This window comes from Pinus tabuliformis, chromosome 1_2, assembly GCF_031772625.1.
Source record: "Pinus tabuliformis cultivar Carrire ecotype Pingquan chromosome 1_2, CPIR1, whole genome shotgun sequence".
In the NCBI taxonomy this organism is placed as follows: domain Eukaryota; kingdom Viridiplantae; phylum Streptophyta; class Pinopsida; order Pinales; family Pinaceae; genus Pinus; species Pinus tabuliformis.
In genome coordinates, this window is record NC_142298.1 from 1118217162 (window position 1) to 1118243260 (window position 26099).

The 26099-nt window shown below is 39.9% G+C and overlaps 1 protein-coding gene across 7 annotated transcripts in view; it reads right to left on the reverse strand.

Annotated features, from left to right (window-relative positions):
- PRMT6 (protein arginine methyltransferase 6) overlaps window positions 1-26099 on the reverse strand; it is a 346269-nt gene that overhangs the window by 129553 nt on the left and 190617 nt on the right. For 6 of the 7 annotated variants that reach the window (XM_089396593.1, XM_089396597.1, XM_089396596.1 and 3 more), the window contains exons 8-10: window positions 15875-15953; window positions 15606-15700; window positions 14805-14889 (exon numbers count right to left, since the gene is read on the reverse strand). In XM_089396593.1, the coding sequence (XP_089252719.1) occupies window positions 14805-14889; window positions 15606-15700; window positions 15875-15953 (259 nt within the window). The remainder of the gene's footprint in view (window positions 1-14804; window positions 14890-15605; window positions 15701-15874; window positions 15954-26099) is intronic. The other variant, XM_089396598.1, reaches the window with a different exon arrangement.

Below are 26099 nucleotides of genomic sequence, written 5' to 3' on the forward strand. Positions count from 1 at the left end.
CAACTATTGAGCTTCCAAGCCTACATGAGTTGTAGGTCGGTTTGATAATAATTCCATAATCAAAATAAATTCATATCTCCATGAATACTTATCGGAATCGGATGATCTTTATATCAATCCTACACCTCTCGACGAGAGGAATCTAATAAAAATATTATCAGCGATGAATAAGATGACCCACATGAAGTTTTGCCCTAGTTGCCAATTTTAACAATATTAATCCTAGGTGTCCACAATGGGGACTATGACTAATATAATGATGACCCAAGAATGAAACCCATGCTTTAATAAGTCATTGTAACAATAATAAATATTACTTTGACAAATACATTTTATGAAGACCGATCCTACATTATTTAACACTAACAATAAGTGATATCAACTTACCAGAGGTAACAATCACACTCTACCCTACCATGCATGATCATCCATCTTAACCTTAAAGAGTTAGATGGTAGAACACTTACATCCACCAACTTGGGTGAGATACACTTACTGCAAGGGGTACAGATCACACTCTATCCCAAGTCCCTCAACCCAATGGCCAGATGGGAGAGGTTATCCCACAGAGATGGCAAGACACTCACTGGGGCATACTTTTACTAGGGGAGATCTCAGGTCTCAACATCCTATCGGTCAAAGGTCTCTCATCCCCAAGATCCTTATAGCTCCATTCCTCACATTGAGAGCTCAACCAGGGCATAAGAGCATTGCTAAGTGTTCTTGATCAGCCATGACCCTTATTTGAAAGGATCATCTCAAACAGTCCAAGCTGCTCCCTGAAGACCAAAAACTTCCCTTTCGGCAAAGCCTTGGTGAGGATATCAGCTATGTGCTCATCTATCAAAATGTGAAGATGTCTCACAACTCCTCTTCACACCATATCTCAAACGTAATGATACTAGATCTTTTTATGCTTGGACTTTTCATGGAACACGGGATTCTTTGTTAAACAAATCCCACTCTTGTTGTTACAAAAGATAATTGTCATGTCCAAACTGCTCAAATAGCTCTCCAAAGAATTTCCTCAACCAAATTGCTTCACAACTCGCCAGGCTAGCTGCAATATATTTTTCCTCAACAGTGCTAAAGGTTATGGTTTCGCTTCCTGCTCATCCACGACATCATGGCAGACCCCAAACTAAAACAACATCCAGAAGTACTCTTCTTGTCGACAACACTACCAGGCCAATCTGTATCTATAAATCCATGTAGTCTAACATCTCCAATGGCACATATCTCAATCCAAGGTTAACAGTTGCATGTCGATATCTCAATGCATGCTTGGCAGCGACCCAAGGTACATGATTTGGGTCAATGATAAACTGGCTCAAAGTGTTAATTGTGAAACATATAGCAAGGCGAGTGTTCACAAGAAACATTATAACACCAACTAGTTCTCTATACTCAGAGGGGTTTTCTAGGTCAGGGCCAGAAGCCTCTCGACACAGCTTCTTGAAATTCATCTCCATAGGCGTAGGCAAGGACTTGCACTCAACCATGCCAAATCTCTCTAGCAATTTCACAACATATTTTCCTTGTGAAAGGAGAATCTCACCCAGCTTTTTCCGTACTTCTAGTCCTAAGAAATAGTGCAGTTTCACACCATATTCTCCTTGTGAAAGGAAAATCTAGTCCCAGGAAATAGTGCATTAAACCAAGGTCTTTGATTTTGAATTCGGAAGCCAACACTCTTTTACATTGCAGAATGAGAGGGTTTGCACATGTCAAGAATAAGTCAACATACAATACCAAAATGAGAGGCATACTTTGGATCGTTTTGAAGTACAAGTTTGGATCAATGCTACTTCTTGTAAATCCCAACTTCATCAAGTAACTGTCAATGCGAGCATACCAAGCACGAGGGGCTTGCTTCAATCCATAGAGAGCTTTCTTCAATCGACATACATGGGTCTTCCTGCCATGAACTTCAAATCCTGGAGGTTCTTCAACATACACTTCATACTGAAGCAAACCATGTAGGAAAGCAGTCTTCACATCCATTTGATGAAGATTCCATCCATCACTGGCAGCAAGGGCAACTATCAAAAGGATGGTTGTATATCGGGCCATAGGAGCAAATATGCCATCAAAATCTTCTCCCTCTTTTTGGGAGAATCCGCAAGCTACAAATCTTGCCTTGTCTTTTTCAACGCTTCCATCAGCCCCGTGCTTGATCTTGTAGAGCCATTTGGAGGTCACCACTGATCTATCCTTCGGTCCTAGCACAGCATCCCAAATGTCATTTTTCACAATGGATTCATATTCTTCGGCCATAGCATCCTTCTAGACTTGTTCTTTCATGGCTTCTTCAATGGTATGAGGCTCAGCTTGAATCGTGTTGCTCATAGCAACAACATATGCTTGGCACTGCATTGCTTCTTACTTTTCCTAAATGTTCCACAAGCAGTAGCATGTTTCTCAGCATCTTGTAATGTGTCCTTGAGCCAGAGTTGTCTCTTTCTTGCAGGGGGGTCACATGGAGGCATTGTTTTTAAACCCGGCCAGCTCGGAACCAACTCAGCCGAGTTGGTCCGAGTCGGCCAAAAAATTTCAACTCGGTGGTTAAACCGGTTCGGCCGGCCGAGTTCGTATCAACACGGCTGAGTCATTGCATGACTCGGCCAGCTCAGTATTAACTCGGCCGGCTCGGCCGAGTCCGTATCAACCCGGCCGGGTCAAGGAAAGCGGCCAGTGAACCCCCAAAAACGCAATTTTTTTTATTTTTTTTATGTTTTTTCTGAGTGTGGGGGACTCCAAATGGTTTTATTAATTGGTTTTTTGGTCTTTGGGGTCCATTCCCCTCTCCTAGTATTGATATGCTATTCAAATTTCATGGTAATGTTAAATTCTTAAAGTAAAAGTGACATTCTCCTTAATCTTCATTTTCATCCTTTTAGTTAAATTTTTAACATTACCATGAAATGACTCGGGATGTTTGAGAGTGATTCTGGCCTCATTGGATTTCATATGGAGAAAGTAGAATTTTAGATTTCATTCAAAATCCAGCAAACTTATCAATTTTTCAGGATTTCAGGATTGGGGGATTGCAATGTTTCCATTGAATTTTGTCATGTATTAGGGCATGGAACTCGTGTTTAATCAAGAGCACCAATCCCTCTATGTACCTTGATGTTAGTGACATTGGTTGTCGAACTCCTCTAGGATTCGCTCCCAAACTGGGAGCTTCTGAAAATGTCGCTCCCACTCCCGTTTTCACTCTCGCTCCCCGCTTTTGCTCCCGCTCCCAAGTAACATTGAGCTAGATGATTTTGGCAACTCTAGCAGTAGCCAGTAGTACTGATCACAGACTTTTGTTGTAGAGGCCATTTATAGCCTCCTTGGTTGTGTTTTTGTTTTGATCTCTATATCATCATCGTGTATGTATTGGATAGTGCACTAGGTGTCATTTTGATATAATGGATATATTCATGAGCCTACTTTGATCATATGTTGTCTTCTATCTATATTCTAATGTTGTGTGTTTGGAAACATGAATGAAAATCTTTAAAATTATGTGTTTTTATAAAAAATAAATATTTAATGTATTTTTTACAATGACCGAGTCATTGAAATCAAGTCGGCCAAGTCGATACAGAGTCGGAGTCAACCCTCGACCGAGTCGGAGTCGGAGTCGGAGTCGGAGTTTTAAAACATTGCATGGAGGAGGATCCGAGGGGTCCATAGACTCCATGGGATCATCAACGATATCCTTCTCAAATTCAGGCATAGAAAGACCTTCTAGAATATTCATATCATCACTCTTGTCTTCAGGAGGAGAAGATGAAGGGAGGTCCCTTGCTTTTCCAAGTGCAACATCTTCATCGAATGTTACATCCCTGCTAATTTCAAACTTCCTTTGACTAGAAATATATATTCTAAATGCTTTAGAATCTTCACTATGTCCAACAAACGTAACTTTTCTTCTTATGGCTTCCAACTTGTTTCTTTTGTCCTTCAACACATGGTAGTATACAGGGCACCCAAAAATTCGAAGATGACCAATATCGAGCTTGACATCTGTGAATACTTCCTTGGGGGTCTTGTTGTCTGAAGCTTGATGAGGTAACCTGTTTTGAACATATACTTTTGTGTTCATTGCTTCAGCCCAAAGGAACTTGGGCAGCTTTTGATCATGGAGTATGGCTCGGGCAGCTTCCATAATGGACTTGTTCTTTCTCTCAACCACTCCATTTTGTTTGAGATTGTAAGGCACAACAGTCCTTTTCTTAATTCCTTCCTTCTTGCAAAAGTCTATAAACTCATTTGAGATGTATTCCCCACTGTTGTTGGACCTGAAGATTTTTATTTTCTTCCTTGTATGATTTTCAACAAAATCCTTGAAATCCTTGAACATTTTGAAGGCCTCATCCTTGTGCTTCAAATACTATATCCATGTCTTTCAGTGAAGGTGATGTAATAGAGATGACCACCAAGTGAATGTATAGGCATCAGACCACATATATCAGAATGAATGAGATGAAGGATGTCTTTCATCTTGTTCTCGCTAGAGGGGAATGGTCCCCTTGTCTTCTTTCCACTGGCACATCCAGGGCATACTCCATCATCGTGAGCTTGAACATCGGGAATCCTGGCCACCAATTTCTTTAATTTTGGAAGAGCATCATAATGTAGATGGGTCAGCCTTCAGTGCCACAACTGACTTTGATGATTTGTATTATAGACCATAGCTAGAACAGGTATTCCAATGACTCTACAGAGTCCTTCAAAACTAGATACCAATGTAAACGCATAATGAATGAGATGAAGGATGTCTTTCATCTTGTTCTCGCTAGAGGGGAATGGTCCCCTTGTCTTCTTTACACTGGCACATCCAGGGCATACTCCATCATCTTCAGCTTGAACATCGGGAATCCTGGACACCAATTTCTTTAATTTTGGAAGAGCATCATAATGTAGATGGGTTAGCCTTCAGTGCCACAACTCGCTTTGATGATTTGTATTATGGACCATAGCTAGAAGAGGTATTCCAGTGACTCTACAGAGTCCTTCAAAACTAGATACCAATGTAAACGCATTTTTCATATACAATCTAACAAGCCAAGTAAGTACTTCTCAGCTGATGAATGCAACCCTCATTCCTTTATCCTCCAAAGCAGATATCAATACCAAATTCTTTTTCAATCCCAGCGCATACATCACAACATGAAGCAAAATAGATTCCCCAGAGTCCAAATGAAATTTGACAGAACCAAAGCTCTTAACGGGATGAGTGGTGTTGTCTCCAAGAATAATCCTTATATTGGTCTCCCTCTATACTGAATTAGAAAGAACCTCCTTATATATAGAGAAGTGATGAGAGGCTCCACTATCAACCAACCAACTATCCCAAATATCTGGAGGAGATGAACAAGATAATGCGGAAATAAGAATATATTCAGATTGATTTGTAGCATTAATTTCATACCTAGAATTTCTTGACCTCTTTGGTGGATGATAGCTATCTTCATGCCGATCGGGAGGGGTTCTTTTTCTTCCATTCCTTCTTCCATCTCTATCATCTCTTCTTTCATATGACCTGTTGTTGTTGAAGTCGCGGGAATTGTTGTAGGACCTTGAAGTATTTTTTCTTGGAGCATCTCGCTTTTCGGGACAATCTCGAGCATAGTGACCCTAAAAATGACAATTACAGTGTTCAACATCTCTATCTCACCTTCTTGAAGCCTTGGAATCTGGATTGGATTGAGGAGGTCTTCTTGATTTAAATGGCTTTCCCTTTCCTTTCACATTCTTTAGTGGGCTCACCTTCATTTGGCCTTTGCATTCTTCCTCTAGATATCATCAATATTTCCTCTTGATTGCATAAAGCAAGTAGCTCATCAAAAGAAGGGATCCTTTCCCTATTATTGATAGAAGTAATGAACATGTCCCATGAAGAAGGAAGGCCACTAAGGGCAGTGATCACCAATTCTCACTCAGGTAAAATTTCTTGAGCAATCTGGACTTGGTCCCTAGTCTCAGTGATTCTTATGAAGAATGATTGCACAGTTTCTCCCTTATGCAACTTAGACTCCTTAAGTTGATTTTTCAATTCCATTATATGGCTCAAATTGTTCACTTCATAGTCATACATGCCAACAATCTTATCGTACATTTCTTTGGAAGCCTTGAAGGATGAAATATAAACAAGTAGATGATCTCTTAAGAAATCAATAATAATCTCCTTAGCTTTAATCTAACATTTCTTATACTTGGATTTGGTAGCTTGGGGAAAATTTCCAGGTGGTGGTGAGATCTTTCTTTCCACATGCCCCAAGACATCGTACTCATATAAAGTGGCATTGATCCTGATCTTCCATGCTGCAAAGCCAGATGAGTCAGCTAGCTTTTCATTATCCTTCAAATAATAGGTAGACATTTTCACCAAAAGATTTTCCCTTACAATTAGCTACTTAGAAGATGGATGGCCTTGATCTATGTCTCTTGGGCTTGTCTTCACCTCAGCGCTAATACCATGTTAATTTTTCATCAATTGTTCTATGTTGCAACTATTACTTCAACAATATCCAATACCACCCAATTTAGCAATTTTTACTTCTTCAATTAACCAATGACAATAGAGCAATAGTAGAGAGAACAATTATACAAATGCACAATGAAAGGCAGCCAAGAGACAAGAGACACAATATTTGGTCAATGACTAGGGAAAAACCATATAGCGCTTTCTTCAACCCGCAAATGTGAGTCTTCCTATCCTTCACTTCAAATCCTTGAGGTTGCTCAACATATACTTCTTCACGTAGTATGCCATCAAAAAATGATGTCTTTACATTCATCTAACAAAGAGTCCATCCTTGACTAGCAGCAAGGGAAACAATTGATCTAACAGTAGTGTAGCGGACAATGGGAACAAATATATCGTCATAGCCTCCTCCCTCTTTCTGGGAGAAACCTATTGAAATATTTAAAGGTTCAGTCTTCATAATGACATATGTAATCACAATTTTATGTATTTAATGAAAAGAGAAAAATAAATTTATTATAGTTGCTCTTGAAGCATGGGTTTCATGCTCAAGGGAAATTTATTTTTTAGGTCAAGCACCCAGTGAGTGCTACTAGGTTTGTCAAAAAGTCAATTGAGTATTTCTCATGTATTGAAAACCCATTTGGTCATGTTACATATTGTAAACAAAAATTTATTAAGTCAAAATAGAGCCAAAAGACCCTCCAAGACCTTGTCATAGTGAAAAGATCAAGTCGGCCTACATGAATGGACAAGTTGGCCTAAAGGTAGCAATTCATACCCCTCAAAAGCCTATAAATAAGAAGGAACTCGACCTCATTTGGACACACTCTCAAGCAAGTTTGATCTCCTCAAGGTAGAAGTTGGAAAAGGACAAAGAAGACGAAAAAAAACAAGATCGAAGTCTTGGGCCTCTGTCTCTCTCTCTCTCTCTCTCTCTCTCTCTCTCTCTCATTATGGTTTCTACAGTTACTGGGAAAGACAAAATTTTGAACCTGCAAGGTCGAAGTTGTGACGCTGCAAGGTCGAAGTGGTTAAGCTTCTTCTAGGTCAAAGTTGTGAAACTGCGAGGTCGAAGTTATGAAGCTGCTAGGTCAAAGTTGTTGAAGTTGCTAGGTCGAAGTTGCAAAAATTGTTGCTAGGGTTGAAGTTGTTGGAGAAGTTGTTGGAAGGTCGAAGTTTGTCGTTGGAAGCTGTGTAAGGAAAGCTCATCAAGAAGGAAGGTTGACTTGGTCTTAGAGGGTCTTCGTCAAGGGTCATACGTCTTGGAATTTGTCAATTGAAGTTATATAAGAAGAGAAGAATTCTAGTGGGTTTTCCTCTCAGTTGGAGAGGTTTTGGCCCTAGCTGATCATCTACATCTTGTGTCCTATTGTCTCATTGTTTTTTATGATTTGGTAGTTGTTTGATGATAGAGAACTCTAATAATAATAAAAGAAAGGAGAAGTTAATCAACTAAAGTAAAAATACATCACAAGCAGTTATCAAAGTAAGTGAAATCACCTACACTTGTTGCCCCTAGATTTCTCAACATGGGATCAGAGCTAAGGTGACAAGACAAGGAAAGGAATCTTAAAGGACATTCAAAGACCAAAGCACAAGAAGATCATCAAAAGCATCAATCATAAAGAAGGACCATTCATCTTAATGATCATCACATCTCGAAGAAGAAGACCTCAAAACCCTAGGTCATCCAAAGAAGGGTTCTACATTTGAAGCATTCTTAAGAAGCTCATAAAGAAGATCTCAAGGACTCTTTCTCATCTCAAAGGACTTCACATTGGAGCATCTTGAAGCCTCTACATCAAAGAAAAGCAAGGAGAAGGCATTGTCATCATCATCTAGAAATCAAAAGGGTATATAGGGATCTTTGTCATTAATATCACCCACTAAGCATTAACATAAGATAGAAAAAGCATAGCATATCAAGTCAAGATATTGTTTGAGTGATGTGTACATTTTTAGGAGGGTCATGATAGAGGAGTTTGACAACCCATGTCACTAACATCAAGGTACATAGAGGGATTGGTGCCATTCATTAAATACGAATTTCATACCCTAATACATGACAAAATCCCCCAATCCTGAAATCCTGAAAAACACTCCCAAAAAGGCAGGAAGCATTTTTTTTAGGGAGCGCGCTCTCAAGGCACTCCGGAGTCACTCTAGCTCGAAGCGCGAAATGGGAGCGGAAGTGAGAAGGGGAGGTGGGCGCTCCCCCGCAACCCTGCTTAAGACATAAAATAATTTGAAGTTTCGAAAATATGACTTTAAAAAAAAATGTTGATGTTTTTCAAATCTGCATGAAAATCATCAACGTGAAAATACCGTCAAAAATTTGAAGTGTCAAAAATAAGCCCTCTAAAAAAGGGGGTTGATGTCACATCAACATGGAAATCACTAACATTTTAAAAAAATGTTCATACTTGATACATAAGAAAATATAAAGTGTCAAAAATATGCTCCAAAAAAAAGGTGTATTCTGAATCAACACTTTTCAAAATAGATGATTTTTTGCTACCTCAAAAAAACGGGTACTCGGTACAATTCCCATTTGATATTTTATATTGTTGAATATCCTTGCTAGCATGCATGCCAACTGCAAATGAATCTGATAAATCTAGTAGGCTTTAAGAGTAATAGTGATTAATTCAAATTCAGAAATAAAGTCACCCATACTTTGGGGTTGATCTCTAATGTGAGCAATTCTCATGAAGTAGGCGGCCATTGGTTCATTTATTGACATTTTTGCATCACGAAATTGATTTCTCAAAGACATCATTTGACCAATGTTGTTGATTGAGAACGATTTCACAAGAGTATCATACACTTCCTTTGATGAAGCTAATTCTAAAACGAATGGAATCAAATGATCCTTAATATATTCAAATAAGATTCTTTGAGCCTTGACTTCATCCTTTTTAACCCTTGCTTTCACATCATCATCATCATCGTCATTTGGTTTAGGAATTTTTCCTTGGACATATTGCAACACTTCATGTTCTTCTAGGACAATGTCAATTCTGTTTTCCCATACCTTGAAGTTAGAGGCACCATCAAGTTTGTTGTCGTCCTTGCATATAGGTGTCATTTGCTTAGAAGCTTTGGACATAGTGATAAGATCCCAACAGGATAGAGGTTGCTTCAAGATGTGATCTTCAACTTTCTTCCTTTACAAAAGCTCTAATACCATGTTGAGAAACCAAGTACAATGTGTACAAGTATTATTTGCAAATTATTAGGACTTCTTTTAATCTTTCTTCTTCATCAAATAATTATACTTCAAAAAATTATATAATATCAATGACAAGAAAGTAAAGATCACAATGCAGAATAGACAAGAGACACAAAATATAGGCCCAAGGCCAAGGGAAAACCCATCAACTTCTTTCCTTAGAGAATCAATCCAATAAGAGATATCAAAGTCAAATTATGGTCAACTAACCAGCTTCACTAGGTGTCCAAGTCAGCCCTTTGTCACAATTGTCAACCCTAGACCTTTGTACAAGTTCGGACCTCGATCACACAATATGCCACAGATCTCTATTAATTTGGATCTCTGCCAATCACCACAAGTTCGGATCTCCTATATTATTTTATGTTACCACAGACCTTAGGTCAAAGTCTCTGCTAATCACTCTAGATTAGGATCTCTCTCTGTCTCGACCTTATATCACAGAATACTAGTCGCAGAATACTAGTCATAGGACAGCACAAGTTCGGATCATTCATAGTCTCAGCCTTCTACACAGAGGTGGACCTTTGATTTCAATATATCACCTCAGTCTCGGCGTTCTAGCACAAATGCAGGCCTCTATTCACAGTGTACCACAATCTCGGCCTTCTAGTCATAGACGCGGACCTTTGATCTCAATATATCACCATAGACTTTGCCTTCTAGCACAAATGCAGACCTCTATTCACAGTGTACCACAATCTTAGCCTTGTAGTCATAGATGGGGACCCTTGATCTCAACATATCACCGCAGACTTGGCCTTCTAGCACAAATTTGGACCTTTTGTTCACAAGTATCATGATAGAATGTTTGATATACAGATTTGGCTAGGTTACATGATATAAATAGATTCAAGATACTTCACAGAAATATTTTGGTATTCAAGAGACCTTTCGACCTGCTTCTATACTTGTTTTGTATGCCCAGAAGGATGTATATATGCTAAAACAAAAATTGTGTCTTGGAGAAGGACAAATAACACATATTTATAGCCACTAAGGAAGTCAAATGGGTGCCATTTCTCGCTGAGCTAACTTGTAGAAGAGAGAGGATTGACTTGCACACTTGGGACCCAAAACCAAATTTCAAAAATTTAAATTTTGTTCTTTTGATAGATATAGAATTTTTTTTATGAACAAGTACATCAAATATGAGAACCGACCATAGCTACAAATCTAACAATTCTCTCCCATGCACCTCAAAGCCCTGAGGTTGTTCAATATACACCTCCTCAATCACCTCTTCAAAAAATCATTCTTCACGTCCATCTGATGTATCCTCAAGCCCATCTCTGAAGCAATGGGCACAACCATTGTAATGGATGCATATCTAGTAACAGGTGTGAATGACTCCTCGTAATACACTCCCTCCTGCTAGAAGTACCATTTCACCACGAACCTCACTTTGTACTTATTGACACTGTCATTAGCTGCATGTTTGATCGTGTAGATCCATCGAGATGTGACCACTGACTTTCCCTCTGACTTCAGCACTATATCCCATACATCATTCCTCATGATGGTGCTATACTCTTCCACCATGGCATCCCTCCAGACCTGCTTATCTGCAGCGTCCCCAAAAGAAGGCTCAACCTCACTAATGCTGCTCAACAAGGCCAAACAACTGGAAAATATCATTGGTGGTCTACTCTACCTATAGGTGTTGTTAGGTGCCTCCACATGCCACCTAGCATCCCTCAAGGATTGTTTAGGCCATCTCGGCCTCCTCTTAGTAGAGCTCGAAGGAACATCTCGCTCCTCCAAATCTACAAGATGTGTCCTTGTTGCTAGTGTTACTAGTCCCTGCTCAGTCTTAGGAGCCTCTCGCTCTCAATCTTCTACCATTGCTAGCTCTCTTGCATGACATCTCCTAAAGGTCTTGCCCTCATTAAATATGACATCTCAACTGACTATCACTTTACTCTATCCTCAAATGTAGACTTGGTAGGTCTTCAAAACCTCACAGTAGCCCACAAATATGCCCCTTTCTGACAAGGGGTCCAGCTTAGCTCGCTTCTCAATGGGAACGTGGACATAATCTGGACTACTGAAGATGCGTAAATGGCTCACATTCCATTTCAATCCTATAAACATCTCCTCAGGAGTCATGTTCTCCAATATCATGTGTGGACTCTTCTTCTGCATATAAACAGTTGTATTGTGGGCCTCCACCAACAAGAACATAAGCAATTTCTAATTATAGATCATTTCCCTCTTTCCCTCCATTATGGTCCTGTTCTTCCTCTCGACAACCCCATTCTACTAAGGGTCGTAAGGCACTGTGAGCTCCTTTTTAATCCTATTTCCCTACAAAATCCCTAGAACTCATTAAAGGTATACTCACCGCCATTATCTAATCTCATCATCTTAATCTTCTTCCTTGTCTGGTTCTCAACAAGAGCTTTAAACTCTTGAAATTGATTGCGGACCTTGTTAGCATTATGATACAGGTGTTGTCCTTGATGGCAACTCACTCAGAGGCATGATACAGGTGATGGCAACTTAATCAGATGGCAGATCTAGTGCAGTAGGTCAAAAGAAAGGTATACGCGGGTTATACTTGATGAAAGCGCGTATACACGCGGGTAAGCAGAGAAAAAGGAGCGTATGCGTATACACGCACTTTCACGCAAGGAAAAGTGCGTACATGTGGGAAAGCTTACTTTTGGTCCGTGGTAGTTAGTCCTCGGTATTTGAACCTATGGTTTTGGAACATGGTATCTCGACAAGTGGGTTGATCCCAAGTATTGGGCTCTTGGTATTGATTTATTATGGTTTTGGACCGTGGTATTGAGTAAGGCCTAAAACTATAAAAGGAGAAGAAGATCATTAGGCAAGCGTATCCGAAAAGTCTTGAATATCTGAAGAAGTATGAGATCCAGGATGCAGGTTATGGGTTGATGATGCATTGCTTGATCTGAGCTAAGGAGGGATCTCACCAGTTGATGGAGAACAATATCTAAGGAGAGATCGGGATCAAATGGTTTGAAATGAACTATCTTTATGATGCTTATTCTAGATCTACATAGTGACGCATGTATTGTTCTATAAGTGTTATGAGTATGACTGATGTCTGGTACAGCTGCAAGTTATGAGAAATTATTTTTAGATCTGTACGCGGGTTGTCTTTGGCAAAAGCGCGTATGTACGCGGGTTTGATTCAGCGTAGTAGCATATACATTTTGAAGTTTGATATTTGAAGTTGCAGTTGGGTCTGAATGATTTTGCAAAGTTCTGTGTCTGCTCTGTGTTCTGGTGACTGACAGGGTTTCAGTGTTTCAGTGATTCAGAAATTGATAATGCTAGTAGTGATTGTTTTGAGCTTCAATGATAGTTATGGGTCCAGTATGAAAATTGGATGAAACGTGGCCTTCAGATTATAGTGTTGTGCTTCAGGAATATCCAGTCTGAAAATGTATGAAACGTGGTACCTGGAGGAGAGAAGATTGTAGGTCGGCGCCTACGTACTAGTATCTCAGCTAGTACAAGAGCAAAGGGGGTTGGAGCTCCCTTCCAGGAGAGCCTGGAGAACGAGAGAAGGTTGTAACCTTCTGCAGGTTGTAGCCTGCATACTGGTAAAGGACTGCACTAGTACATTGTAAAAGAAGTTTCTTAATAAAGGAAGATAGAAACGAATTACAGCAGCTGGTTTTCACCCACATTGGGTTTCCACCTTATATCATGGTGTTCATGTGTGCTTCTTGTGTGTGATGATCTGTTCTGTTTTTACTGCACCTGCTTACTGTTCATATGGTTAATGAAGTTCTGATGAATTGACTAAAGATCAACATTTAATGGATTAACTGAATCATAAGTATTTTGGATATACGCTAGTTGCTTTAGACACAGCTGTGCATACACGCAGTTTCCCTTGAATGAAGTAGCGTATATGTATCTAAGTATGAAATGAAAAATTTTTATTGATCTGATAATACTGATTCACCCCCCCCCCCCCCTCTCAGTATTATTTCCAACAGACCTCTCCGTTGATCTTCAAGAAGTAAATCCAAGTCTTCCTAGAAAAATAATCTATGAATATTGCAAACTATAAAGACCCTGTTATCGACTCCACAGACATAAAACCCTATTCTCTCGAGTCTCAATATAATTTGTAACATAATATTACTATTATGCATGTAATTTTTTAACATCATATCAGCACTTAGAGTCACACTTCTGCCTTTGACCTAGATGAGATTATTAAGATCTATACATTAACAGTGTTGTAGGGCTTATTTTGAATAGAATTTTGGGAAGTCATAAAATACAACTCTAGTTTCCACTAAACTCTGGAAGTGTAGCCTTGTGGTGAATTGTTTGTAGGCAACATTTGTGGCATTGAAAATCTGTTGCTGGGTTGAGGTCTTTTCCACTTTGTGTGGTGATTTCGAGTGGACAAGGAGCAAGTTTCTGGATCCTCCCTTGCTTGAATAATTCCTTCCTCTATTATTTTTGTCTATGTTTGAAAAATGTGGTCTTTCGAATGCATTTTTTGGCCCTTATTTTCAAAAAACGTTGAAAAAAATAGTAGCAATTATTGTTTAATGGATTATTTCAAATTAATTTCTACATTAAAATTTTAATCCCAAGGGTAGATTACTTTTTCTCTTTTTCAATTTATGTGGCCTATGTTGCCTTCAAACAATATAATATGTGCTAGAAATCATTTTTGAACTATTTTTCATGAAAACATTTTCTTCCTCTTGGACAATCTATCCCCAACCTATATTTATTATAAATTTGTGGCATCAAAATTGTATATTTTTTGAGTAAAGATGCTGAAAAACCTCAAAAAATTGGCTATAGTCCCTTCAACGATACCCACCTCCTTTTTTTCCAAACAATCTAACCAAACCCAAATATGAAGAGGTTGACGTTGAAATGACATGCAATAACAGATAATCACATAACATTAGCGTGAAAATAATAAAAGCATATAATCCACACTCGACAACTATGACCAGGTTACTTTCATAAGACAGTCCTGTACTGTTTGTCACACCCCAATCATTTTTCTTTATTCCTAAAATCTAAATGTATGGTTTACTTCGCTCAAACTTTGCAATAAAACAAAACACAATTTACCTTTCATCATAGACGACACATTGAAATTTGCAGTAACTGATTCCAACTCCTGTATTGTGACAGTGCTACAATCAATTTGTTTGATCTGAAACACCAGTTTGTAGATACAATATCTCACTAGTTAGCATGAAATCTACTCATCAAAAGCTAGTGTAAGGAATTTCTGCATGTGCGAATAAAACCGCAATGGCATCATAGCTTTAAAAATGTATGAAATACAACTACCGTGGACACAAAAACATGACCAAAAAATGAAGAATATACGAACTTTATCCAATATATATCCTTTGATCCAATTTAATTCAGAAGAATAAATGAACATGTGGGTTACGGATATCAACTTAATGCTCTTATCTGTTTATTTTCAGTTCATAGAGGGACTTTATGCAACATACAACCTCTGATCAAATTTACATCATATGAATAAATAAACATGTGTCAGGGATATCAACTTAATGCCCTTAAATTCCGTTTATTTTTAGTTCATTACACAATTGAAGAAATGCACCATTACATGTTTTCAAGGGGAAAACATACAAAGAGTTCTCTAAACCTATAAATAATTTTGTTAACTAATCATGCAAGAAAAAATTGGCCATTACATCACACGGTTCACTGAACAAATGAGCTGCATGCTTGTATCATTTATTATTTCACATCCAATGAACTAAAGTAAGACCTTTTATTGCACAACCAATAATGTTTTCAGTTTCCATAAATCATTCATCTAGCTGCTAATCAGCATCGTACTAAATATTATGAAACACATGAGAAATTTGACTAGCGAGGATGAAACCTTACAACAATTGCCCATGTCAAGACATTTTCTGCTGTAATTGTTTCGATGCAAGGCTCCTCAAAGGCACATTGTTTTGCCAATGGTAACATCGCAGACACTAGAAGAGTCAAACACAGTAAATCATTTATTAGCAAACACAGAAAAAATTAGGCCAGTAATGTAATCTTACTAAATTACATTCCTATAAAATGTGATGACAATAGTAACAAAGTTAATGATATGATAAAGCATTTCAAGACCAAGTAAAAACAGAAATGGACAAAGTTCTCACTATCAATTCCATAAACATTTCGCCAGAAGTCAATACTTTCACTGTATCTTTCAGGATGTGTAACTGGTGCCATGTACAACTGAAACAAAATAGCAAACTGTAAGTTTCATATCAACAAACGAAATAGAGAGAATAATGGCAGGAGCATCTTATTAATCAGATCAAAAAGAAAAATTTAGGAGGGCCATTCAATGACCAAGGGTTTTGCTTTACAAAGAGTTGAAGAATAATTGCATAGACACCCTTTAGAGAACTGTCAAGCAAGGAGCTCATTCTGTATGTGAACACATCAATAGGAACCGTAACATATGTGAGACAAACTGGACTGTAAATGGGCAAGAAAACAAGGAAACAGTCTGCATTATAAATGGGCAAGAACTAGAAGGCAAAGAACACATTATAAGGGTGTTGCGAGTAACATTAAGTGACATTGCACGACTAGTACAGAAGGAGACAAATTGTACAAATGCCCCCAGATGACCAAACTAGGTAAATGGGATTTGTTACCGCTCAATTTAGCAGGGGTTCTAAAGGGACTACTAGTAGACCAAGTGGCAACAACAGGACAAGGATCCACTGTCACCTCAGTCGATGTCCTCTGCTCTTTATGGACTTTCACTGATGAGAGGAGTCCCAGTATAAAGGAAATCACTAGAAAGATTAAGGTCAATATTAATAGGCAGTGTGATTTCCAAAGCCCATTCAAAGGGCTCTCGTCGAAAGGCTAATTCGGAAATGTCAAGACCTAGGTAAAGATGGATCAATACTATGGCTACGCCTAGATCAAGGCTTCCCGAGGAAAGGGGAATAATCTCTACTATAGCCTTTGTAAGATGATTTGTCATATAAGGAATGGGGCCACAAAGAGACCAAGGACACCCAAAGAAGGCCTAGGATTTTAGGGTGATCTTTAACCAAATGTCAAGGCCAAGTAAGGGTGAAAGAAGGGATCAACAATAGATGAACTTCCGTTGAGTTTTCCAGCACACTAGACCCCTTGAAAGGCCTTTAACCAAGGAATACCTAAGCCAAAACAATTTTGGAGCTAGGGTTCGGTGTTTCTCACAAACCGATTGTGGGATTGGCTTCAAACTTGGAGGGCTAGGACAAGACATATCGGCGCAGTTCTTCACCAACTCAGTCTACAAGTGGATGGCTTAAAATGGATTTCGCTGAATGACCTACCTAGGTCGTCTAAGGTTAGGGTACAAAATTTGTAAAGGGAAAAAAAGGGTGAAGTTTAGGGTTGATCACCAACGGTTAAGATCAGTGCCTAGCTTAATGGAGTAAATGGAGTCAAGATATATTCGAGTCAAGATATATTCGAGTTTCAAATCTTTACTCAATCAAGGAGTCCTATTACAACTTTGCTTATAGCCCAAAAGGTAGCAACTAGGTCACAAAGAAGTTTACACTTCTTTTATTGCACAATTTGATGACTTTTCAAGGTAACAACGGAGGAAACTGTTAAAATTGGCAACTAGGGCCAAACTCTACATGGGTCATCTTATTTATGACAACTGATATTTTTCTGTGATTCCTCTCTCTGAGACGTGTAGGATTGATCTAAAGATGATCCGATTCTGACATGTACAAATGAAGTTATGAATTTATTTTGATTATGGTCAAATTGTCAAGGTCGGCCAGTGAACTTATGTAGGCTCAGAAGCCCAACAGTCACGTCTATTCATCCCCAATGTTGCATATAAATAGAAGGTGACTTAGCCTCATTTGGACACACTCATCTTCACACTTCGCACTCTCTCCTCATTGATTGGGTACGGATTTCTGGGCCTCACTCTCTCCATGTTGATTTGGGGTAGCATCGGATGTACTCTAGCCACGAAAATTGGTGGAGGGGCTAAGGCACATGAGATCTCCAATACCCAGAAAGCTAAGTCACCTGACACGGGGATTCGGGACACGTAGGATTCGGGATTCGTGGTGTCGGATTCGGGACACGCTGACCCCCGGAGCAGGACACGTTAGGACACGTTATATATTATTTTATTAAATATATATATATATATATATATAATATATATTTAAAAATATATATATATATATTAAAAATTAGATATTAGCATATTTCTTACACAAATTTTCTTTAATGATACAAATTTATTGATTTCAAACATAGATTTTGAATTTGATTCTTCATCTATAGCTATTACTATTAGCATGCATAGTACATACAAAATTCAAATAAATGTCAATGGTACTGGTCACATAAACATAAATGATAAACACAATGACAACTGTAGTTTTCTCATTAAGTCATCAAATCAAAATCTGTTACATAGGTAGTGTTGGTGCAATGCCAATGGCAAATAGAAATAGAAAATATAAAACAACTATTGGTATACAAGCCTCAAGGCATCAATCAGCATCAGAATCAGCATCAATGTCCCCATCATCATGGTCCCCACTGCTCTCCTCTGCATCCTCCTCCTCCCCTGTATCCATAGTCGCCTTTGCATCTGCTGGTATGGAGGTTGTGTCCAGACCCATATCATTAGGGAAGACATCCCACATCTTTGTCTTTCCCCTCAACCACTCTTCCCTCTGCCTGTAAATAAGACGAAAGTTGGTGTGCACATACACCATTGTCTCTGCCCTGGACTGCTCAAGCCTGCTCTTCTTCACAGTATGCAAATTCCCATATGTGCTCCAATTCCTCTCGCAACAAGAGGATGAAGTCACCTGAGGGAGGAGCCTCATGGCTAACTGCTGAAGAGGAGGGCTTGTTGCCCCATGATTTGCCCACCAAGAATAGGGCTTCTTAAGCCCCCTGTCTCTAATCACATCATAACCTCCAAATCGACCAGTGCCAGTGGAAAACTCTGCAAAGGCATCCTCCACCTCAGCAAGCAATGCACTATCCTGATAAATCCGCCTCAATGCCTCTTTCCTCCCCTGTGAGATTTCACCATCCATGTGAGGAGGGAATCTGCGGGAAGGTCCACCATTCAGCCACTCATGGCTGTAGTATTTGGGGTTCAATGAGTGAGCCAAACAATGTAAAGGTGTACAATTCTTGTCCCATCTACAGACAAGAATATCATGTATGGTATCGCAGAAGGCCTCTGGTGATGTCTCATACTGGGGGCACTCACTCTGTAGAATAATGCTCCTCACAGACTCAATCATGGAATCCCATCCCTCATAAACCTCTCCTAGGATGGGTTTGTCTGTATCTGCAACTCGAAGCAAAGAGATGATAAGGTCCATGATCCGAATAATTAGATCTACCCTCTCCCACCAAGCATCATCTAGTACCGTGTCCTCCACTCTTTTAGAGGCTGCCTGATCTGTCTTTCTCCAAAAAGACCAAAACTCAGAAATAACCATGGACCCAAGAGCAGTCTTGACCTCCCTCAACCTCTTCAACATCATGAATGAAGATGCAAACCGTGTATCAGCAATCTTCAACAATGATAGATTACTGTACTCCTTGTAGATAGTGAGGGCATTTGTATGATTTTGCACAAAGTTACGAATATGTCTTGCATCCTCAATAATGCTTCCAATCCAAAGCACATCAGAAGCAATAGATTTCAGTGCTAAGTTCAATGAATGGACAATGCAAGGTGTCCAAAACACTTGTGGATATTTAGCTTCCACAATCATGCCAGCCGCCTTGCAAACAGGTGCATTATCTGTAATGATTTGCACACAAGATTCAACACCTACCTCTTCAACAACTCTAATAAATAACTCACCCATAAATTGTGCATCCTTGTATTCGCCAAGTGTATCCACTGCTTTCAGGAAAAATTGACCATTCAAGGAAGACACCATGAAGTTGATGATTGGGTGTCGTGCTGGATCTGTCCATCCATCAGAAACAATGCTAACCCCAGATGTTGGCCATGATGCCATAATAGGCTCAAGCATTTTTTTCACCTCTTTTTTTGCCTTCGTCAACAATGTGGTTCTCAGCTTCTCTGACCCAGGAGGCACATACCCTGCTGGAGCCCCTTGAGTTACAGCTCGGCACATCTCAACAAATAAAGGTGAACGTGCAACATTAAATGATATGAAGTTTTGATAGAAGAAGAAGGCAATGGTGAGATCAAGCTCTTCCCGTCTCTCTTTTTGGAAAATCTTGTCCATTGGACCAAGTGATCTTTTTAATGCTTGTCCCCCAGTAGAAGTAGAACTCTCAAATGGAAATTTGGTGGTGGCTTTCCTCAAAAATGGAAGGGGGTCTTCATTCTTGCCCTTGGGTGCTTTTGATTTTGAAGCCAATGCCACATGTTCCATACCAACATTGGCCTCCTTTTCCAATTCTTTTCTATTTTGTGAAGTAATAGTTTTACAAGATCCAATCCCACAACCAGGTATAGCCAACAAATGTGATTTCACACGGTAATATGTGCTTTTGAAAGAAATGTTACAAAAGTTGCATTTCCATTGCACATTGCCTCCTCCTTTGCCCTTGTTGTTTGGCCCATCCTCTCTTGTGACATATTTCCACAATGGATATTTATCATTGTCTTTAAGTCCTCTTCCCTCAACATTACTTGCAGCAGACTCTGATGATATTGGGGGAGGAAGGGCATCTCTACCCATGACATTCTTGCCCTTCCTTGCTGCCTTTGATTGAGCCATGAACACTGTTACCTCAACCTGTAAAAAAAATGAACTGACTGCTATAAAAATTTAAAAATGCAAAAGAAATGAACAAGAATCAACACTAATTTGAAAGAGCACCTACAGCAGTGTGTTTATAAGTTATTTAAATTAAAATTACATATTGTATGCTTTTTCCTGCATAAAAATAAGCAAACAAACTTGTTTATGCTTTCCACTGTTGCATCACTAGATAATTCTGGTTGAGAACTGCTAAGGCAATTATGCTAGACCTGAATTAATAATCTGTCTTTTCATAAAGCTCGCAAATAAATTGCCACTGCCAGTCATAGGGCTTTACAAAGGATCGGTGATTTACCCAGGAGGCACTTTACGTACTAACCTTGATCCTCTTGGAGAGAACTCAGACACACAGATTTGGGAGGTGGGTATTGTCTAACTGTCTCACCTATTGTTCAAAATGTAATGATTATGCCATCATAAATATAAGCTATCCCTTTTTTAAACAATATAAACATATTTTAGGCAGTCGTTGAGATAATTTAATTATGATGATTGGATTTTGTTTGCGTTGTAGGCTTTGAAAAAGTGTCAACTTGAAGAAATTGCGAGTGCAAAGGAAAATAAGCTAGATTCTTTGGGTTTGTAACTTTGTTCCATTCTTGCAGCTGCTATCGAACATTGAAATATAAATCAAGATTCCTATTATAATGTTCTTGATGTCATAACCCCTTGCTGCCGCTGGTTGATTTCAAAACTGGTGGCCCTAAACTTATTTATTTGTTTGATTGCGGGGAAGTTTGGAGCTGTTTGTCTCACATTTCTCCATCCGTTTTTCAATCTCTGCTTCACTGGTGTTCCATGCTACAGGGTTCCCGCCGCCCGGTTACACAAAAATTAAAATCGATTATATTTATTTTTATATGAAACTGCGTTATCTTGACCTTCCCTCAGAACTGCGTTATGATGTTATCTGGTGGACCGTGGACTTACCTCAGAACTTAGAAGTTAGTGGACGATGGGTGGTCGATTCTCCTCGCTCAGCGCTGAGAGTCCGCTCCTCGCCGCAACAACACAATTTGGCACCAACTGTCTTGCATAATGAGCCGTCAACCAAGCACACGCCCCTTTAACCTAGCAAACGAGTCTGAAATACAGGACACGCAAAAAAAATCGAGACACGATTTGGGAATTCAGCGGCACGTTACCGACACGACGTGTCACAAAAGGACACGACGTGCCCTTAATTTTGGACACGAATCCGACGAGAATCGTGTCGGATTCGCACGATTCGCGGTTCGTCAAGGGGTTTGGACGAATCCGGTATCATAGCCAGAAAGGGTTTGGGCAAACTCTAAACAGTTTGGGAGATATTAAAATAATTAATATTTTTAATGCAGTCCCTAAGTCTAAACTTAGGGAAAATAAAATATTAATGTGTATTAAAATAAAATTGTGTTAGAACGGTCCAAAAGTCATGGATCAAGCTAGATCTAATCTTAGTCGTTGATTAGGGACTTAATCTCAATAGTTGATTTATCAACGAGAAAAGTATAAGAGGAGGCTTGAGGGTCACTTCGAGAACACACTGAGCGAGACCAGTCAATTCAATTTCTGGAGCAAGGTTAGCTGAGAAATTGACCCAGTGGTCTAGTGAGCAATCAGGAGCCAGCAAGTACAAAGCATAGAGGCAGGATCAGCCACTGGAGATAAGCATTGAGGCACGAAAGGACGACGCAGAGGCAGCAGAACACTGCGCAGACACTTGTCGGGCCTGCATGAGTGACGCAGAGAGGCCCAGGGTTGACGCAATCAAGCAAGGGTTGACGCAGAGGGCTTGAGAGCCACACAGAGGTCAGTCAGGTTGACGTTGGGATTGGGAGAAGTGCTAGAGAATTATTTCTCTTTGTGAGTAAGCCAGTTTGGCACCTTGTTGTACAGAAGAATTGCTGAATAATAAAAATCCTCCCTTACTGCACCAGTTTTCCCACATTGGGTTTTTCCAAGGACTGTTGTCCAAAAATATCTTTGTCAATGTGTTAATGCTTGTGCATATGTTTGTTTCTGTATTACGGTGTGATATATGCAGTAGTGTTTATTTTTATGTTTACTGAAGTAATTTCATAAATAACTTATTGTGGAATATGTAGGAAAAATAAATCAGTTGCTGCAGTGATAGAATTTTCACATGGTATCAGAGGAAGTAATCAGAAACAAAAAAGGCATATCAGTTATAGGTTGAGACCACGATGCAGAGGCATCCACATTAGGGGACTCACACAGATTTTCAGAAGATTGCACAAGAGAAAGAGATTTCGATTTCTCTATGTTGGCTTCCAGGCTGGAAGAAGAAGTGGCGTGTATGACTAGTGTTGCATCATCATAAGTATGGTATATAGACAATGGATCTTTGTGTCATATGATGAGAATCAGGGAGTGTTTCTCAGAATATCGAGAAGAGAAGATGAACTTTCAGATCACCATGGGGAACAAAGCAAAGTGTCCTCCAGTAGGGAAGGGTACCATAGTTTTTCAAACAGAATCAGGAGAACGGTTTCGTGCTACAAATGTACTGCATGTATCAAGATTGGGGATGAATTTACTTTCCGTGTCACAACTACAAGGCAAGAGCTATGACGTTTACTTCATCAAGGACAAGGTATACGTCAAACACCCAAGCTAGAAAAAGAAAGTGCAGATCAGCATCAAAACTAATCGGTTGGATAGGTTGCAACTAGAATCACCAATGGCACTAATAGGCAGTCATGGGGATAAGGACTTGAAAGAACTATGGCGCAGAAGAATGGGTCACTTGCACCATGGAGCTCTGAGAATTTTCAGGAGCACTGTAACAGGAGTTCCGAATCTGAGTACGGAACGAGATGATGTATGCAGGGGATGTGTTCTAATAAAGTATACCAAGGCAACATTTCCTACGAGCAAACACAGGGCCAAGAGTGTACAAGCATTGATACACTCTGATATCTGCGGACCTATGTCCGTCAAAGCTCTCAGTCGTACCGACTATTTCCTTACCTTCATTGATGACCACTCAAGGAAAACTTGGATTTATTTTCTAAAAGCCAAGGATGAGGTTTTCTGTTGATTCAACGAGTTTCAAGGCTCTAGTGGAGAATCTGACTGGGAAGAAAATAAAAGTTTTGCGCTCAGATAATGCTGAAGAATATGTCGATAAGGACTTCACTGATTTTAGTGCTAAAGAGGGCATCATAACAGAGTGGACAGATCCATATAATCTGGAGCAAAATGGGGTAGCAGAAATAAAGAACAAGACTATTGTAGAAGCAGCTAGGGCCATGATGTATGATCAGGTTATGCCAAAATTCCTGTGGGCAGAAGCATGCAACACAACAGACTATGTTCAGAACAGGACTCCTCATCGAGCAGTGGGCAAGTTTACTCCAGAGAAAGTCTTCACAGGGAAGACACCTGAAGTTAGTCATTTCAAGATATTTGGGAGTCTAGCATATTGCCTCCTACCCGAAGAAAAGAGGAAGAAGCTAGATTAGACTGTGGAAAAGGGATATCTGGTAGGATATAGCGATAACGCTAAGGCATACAGAATCTACCTTCCAGGGAGGAGGAAGGTAGTAGTACGATGAGGCGTAAAGTTCATGGAGGACAAGGCTTTCAGAAGATCTCGCGAGATGCCTTCCAAGGAGTAGTCGAAAGAGGAGTCATTGGTTAAGCCTCTTCAACCAACAGAAGTAAAGAATTCTTCCTCAGGACAGGCAGATTCTCAGGATAAGGAGGAGGAGCGAACAGAAGCACCTGCTGGCAGAGGAAGAACTAGCAGGTAACTTCGTCAAATTCTGCGAGATGCAAAGGACTTCATCGGTGCGCCAAGAAACAATACGAGGGAGCGAAAACAGCCAGAGATATTAGGCATTAGTAGCTCAGGATGGAGAGCCTGCCAATTTCAAGGAGGCAGCTCAACATCAGGTTTGGTTAGATGCGATGGTAAAGAAATACAACTCCATAATGGTAAAAGATGTCTGGGAGGTGGTGCCAAGACCTCAAGACAGATCAGTGGTAGGTTCAAGATGGATCTACAAGATCAAATACATTGTAGACGGTAGTGTTGAGAAATACAAGGTCAGGTTTGTGGCTAAGGGGTATGCTCAAAAGGAACTGTCACCCCAGTAGCCAGGTATACATCTATTAGGACCATGATATCTCTTGCAGCACAGATGGGATGGGAGATCCATCAGATGGATGTCAAAACGGCATTTCTTAATGGGGTAATAGAAGAGGAGGTATACATTGAACAACCAGAGGGCTTTGAAACTCATGAGAAGAAGTCTCATGTATGCAGATTGAAGAAAGCCTTGTATAGGTTGAAATAGGCACCGAGAGCATGGTATGGTCGAATAGATGGCTACTTGCAGAAGATGGGGTTTGTCAAGAGTGACACGTAACAAAATCTCTACTATCTGGTTGCAGAGAACAAGCCGCTAATCTTAGTATTGTATGTGGATGATCTCTTTCTTACAGGACCATCCAAACTCATTGGGAACTATAAGAAGAATCTAGCCACAGAATTCGATATGAAGGACTTGCGACGAATGCATTACTTCTTAGGGTTGGAAGTTTGGCAGCAGAAGCGAGGAATCTTCCTTGGGCAAGGGAGGTATGCTACATAAATCCTGAAAAGATTCGGGATGGAGAACTGTAGACCTATGGCTATGCCAATGATCACCAACTAGAAGAAGATTGATGCATCAGAAGACAAGGATGTCGATCCCACCCTATACAGGCAACTCATAGGGTCCCTGATGTATTTGGTCAATACCAGGCCAGACATTTGCTACTTTGGCAACACCCTCAGTCAATTCATGGTGGAATCGAAGAGGGCGCACTAGGCAACAGCCAAACATGTTCTCAGGTATTTACAGGGAACAGTCGATTATGGACTCTTGTACACCAGGAGTAACGATATCAAATTGAGTGGATTTACTGATGCAGATTGGGCAGGAAGTTCAGTGGATCAGAAAAGTACCTTTGGGTACTGTTTCAACATTGGATCAGGAATGACCTCCTGGTGCGATAGGAAACAGAAGTCCGTGGCTCTGAGCTCATCTGAGGCAAAATATATGGCAGCAAGCACAGCTTTGTGTGAGGCCATATGGCTTAGAAAATTTCTTATGAACCTATTCAGAAGAAATATGGAGGCAACCAGGATCATGTGTGATAATCAGAGTTACATCAAGCTCTCTGAGAATCCAGTGTTTCATGATAGGTCAAAGCATATTGATATTCGGCGTCACTTTCTCAGGGACTGTGTCCAATGAGGAGTTGTACAGTTGAGCTACACTCCTACAGGAGAACAGGTGGCAGACATCCTCACCAAAGCCCTTGGAAGAACAAAATTTGACTACTTCAGGGAAAATATGGGGATGGTAAAGAACCCGTTTCAGTAGCAGAAATGGGAGTGATAACTACAAGGATGTAGTGGGAGTTGCAGTGCGGATGCAATGTTGGGAGAAAGGACCAGCAGCAGCACAAATGCAGAGGGAATTGTCGTAAAGATGCAGCAGTGGCAGTAGCAGAGCCATGGGCAGTAGTACAGGATGCAGCAGTGCAGAGCATGTTAAGCAAGGAAGCTTAG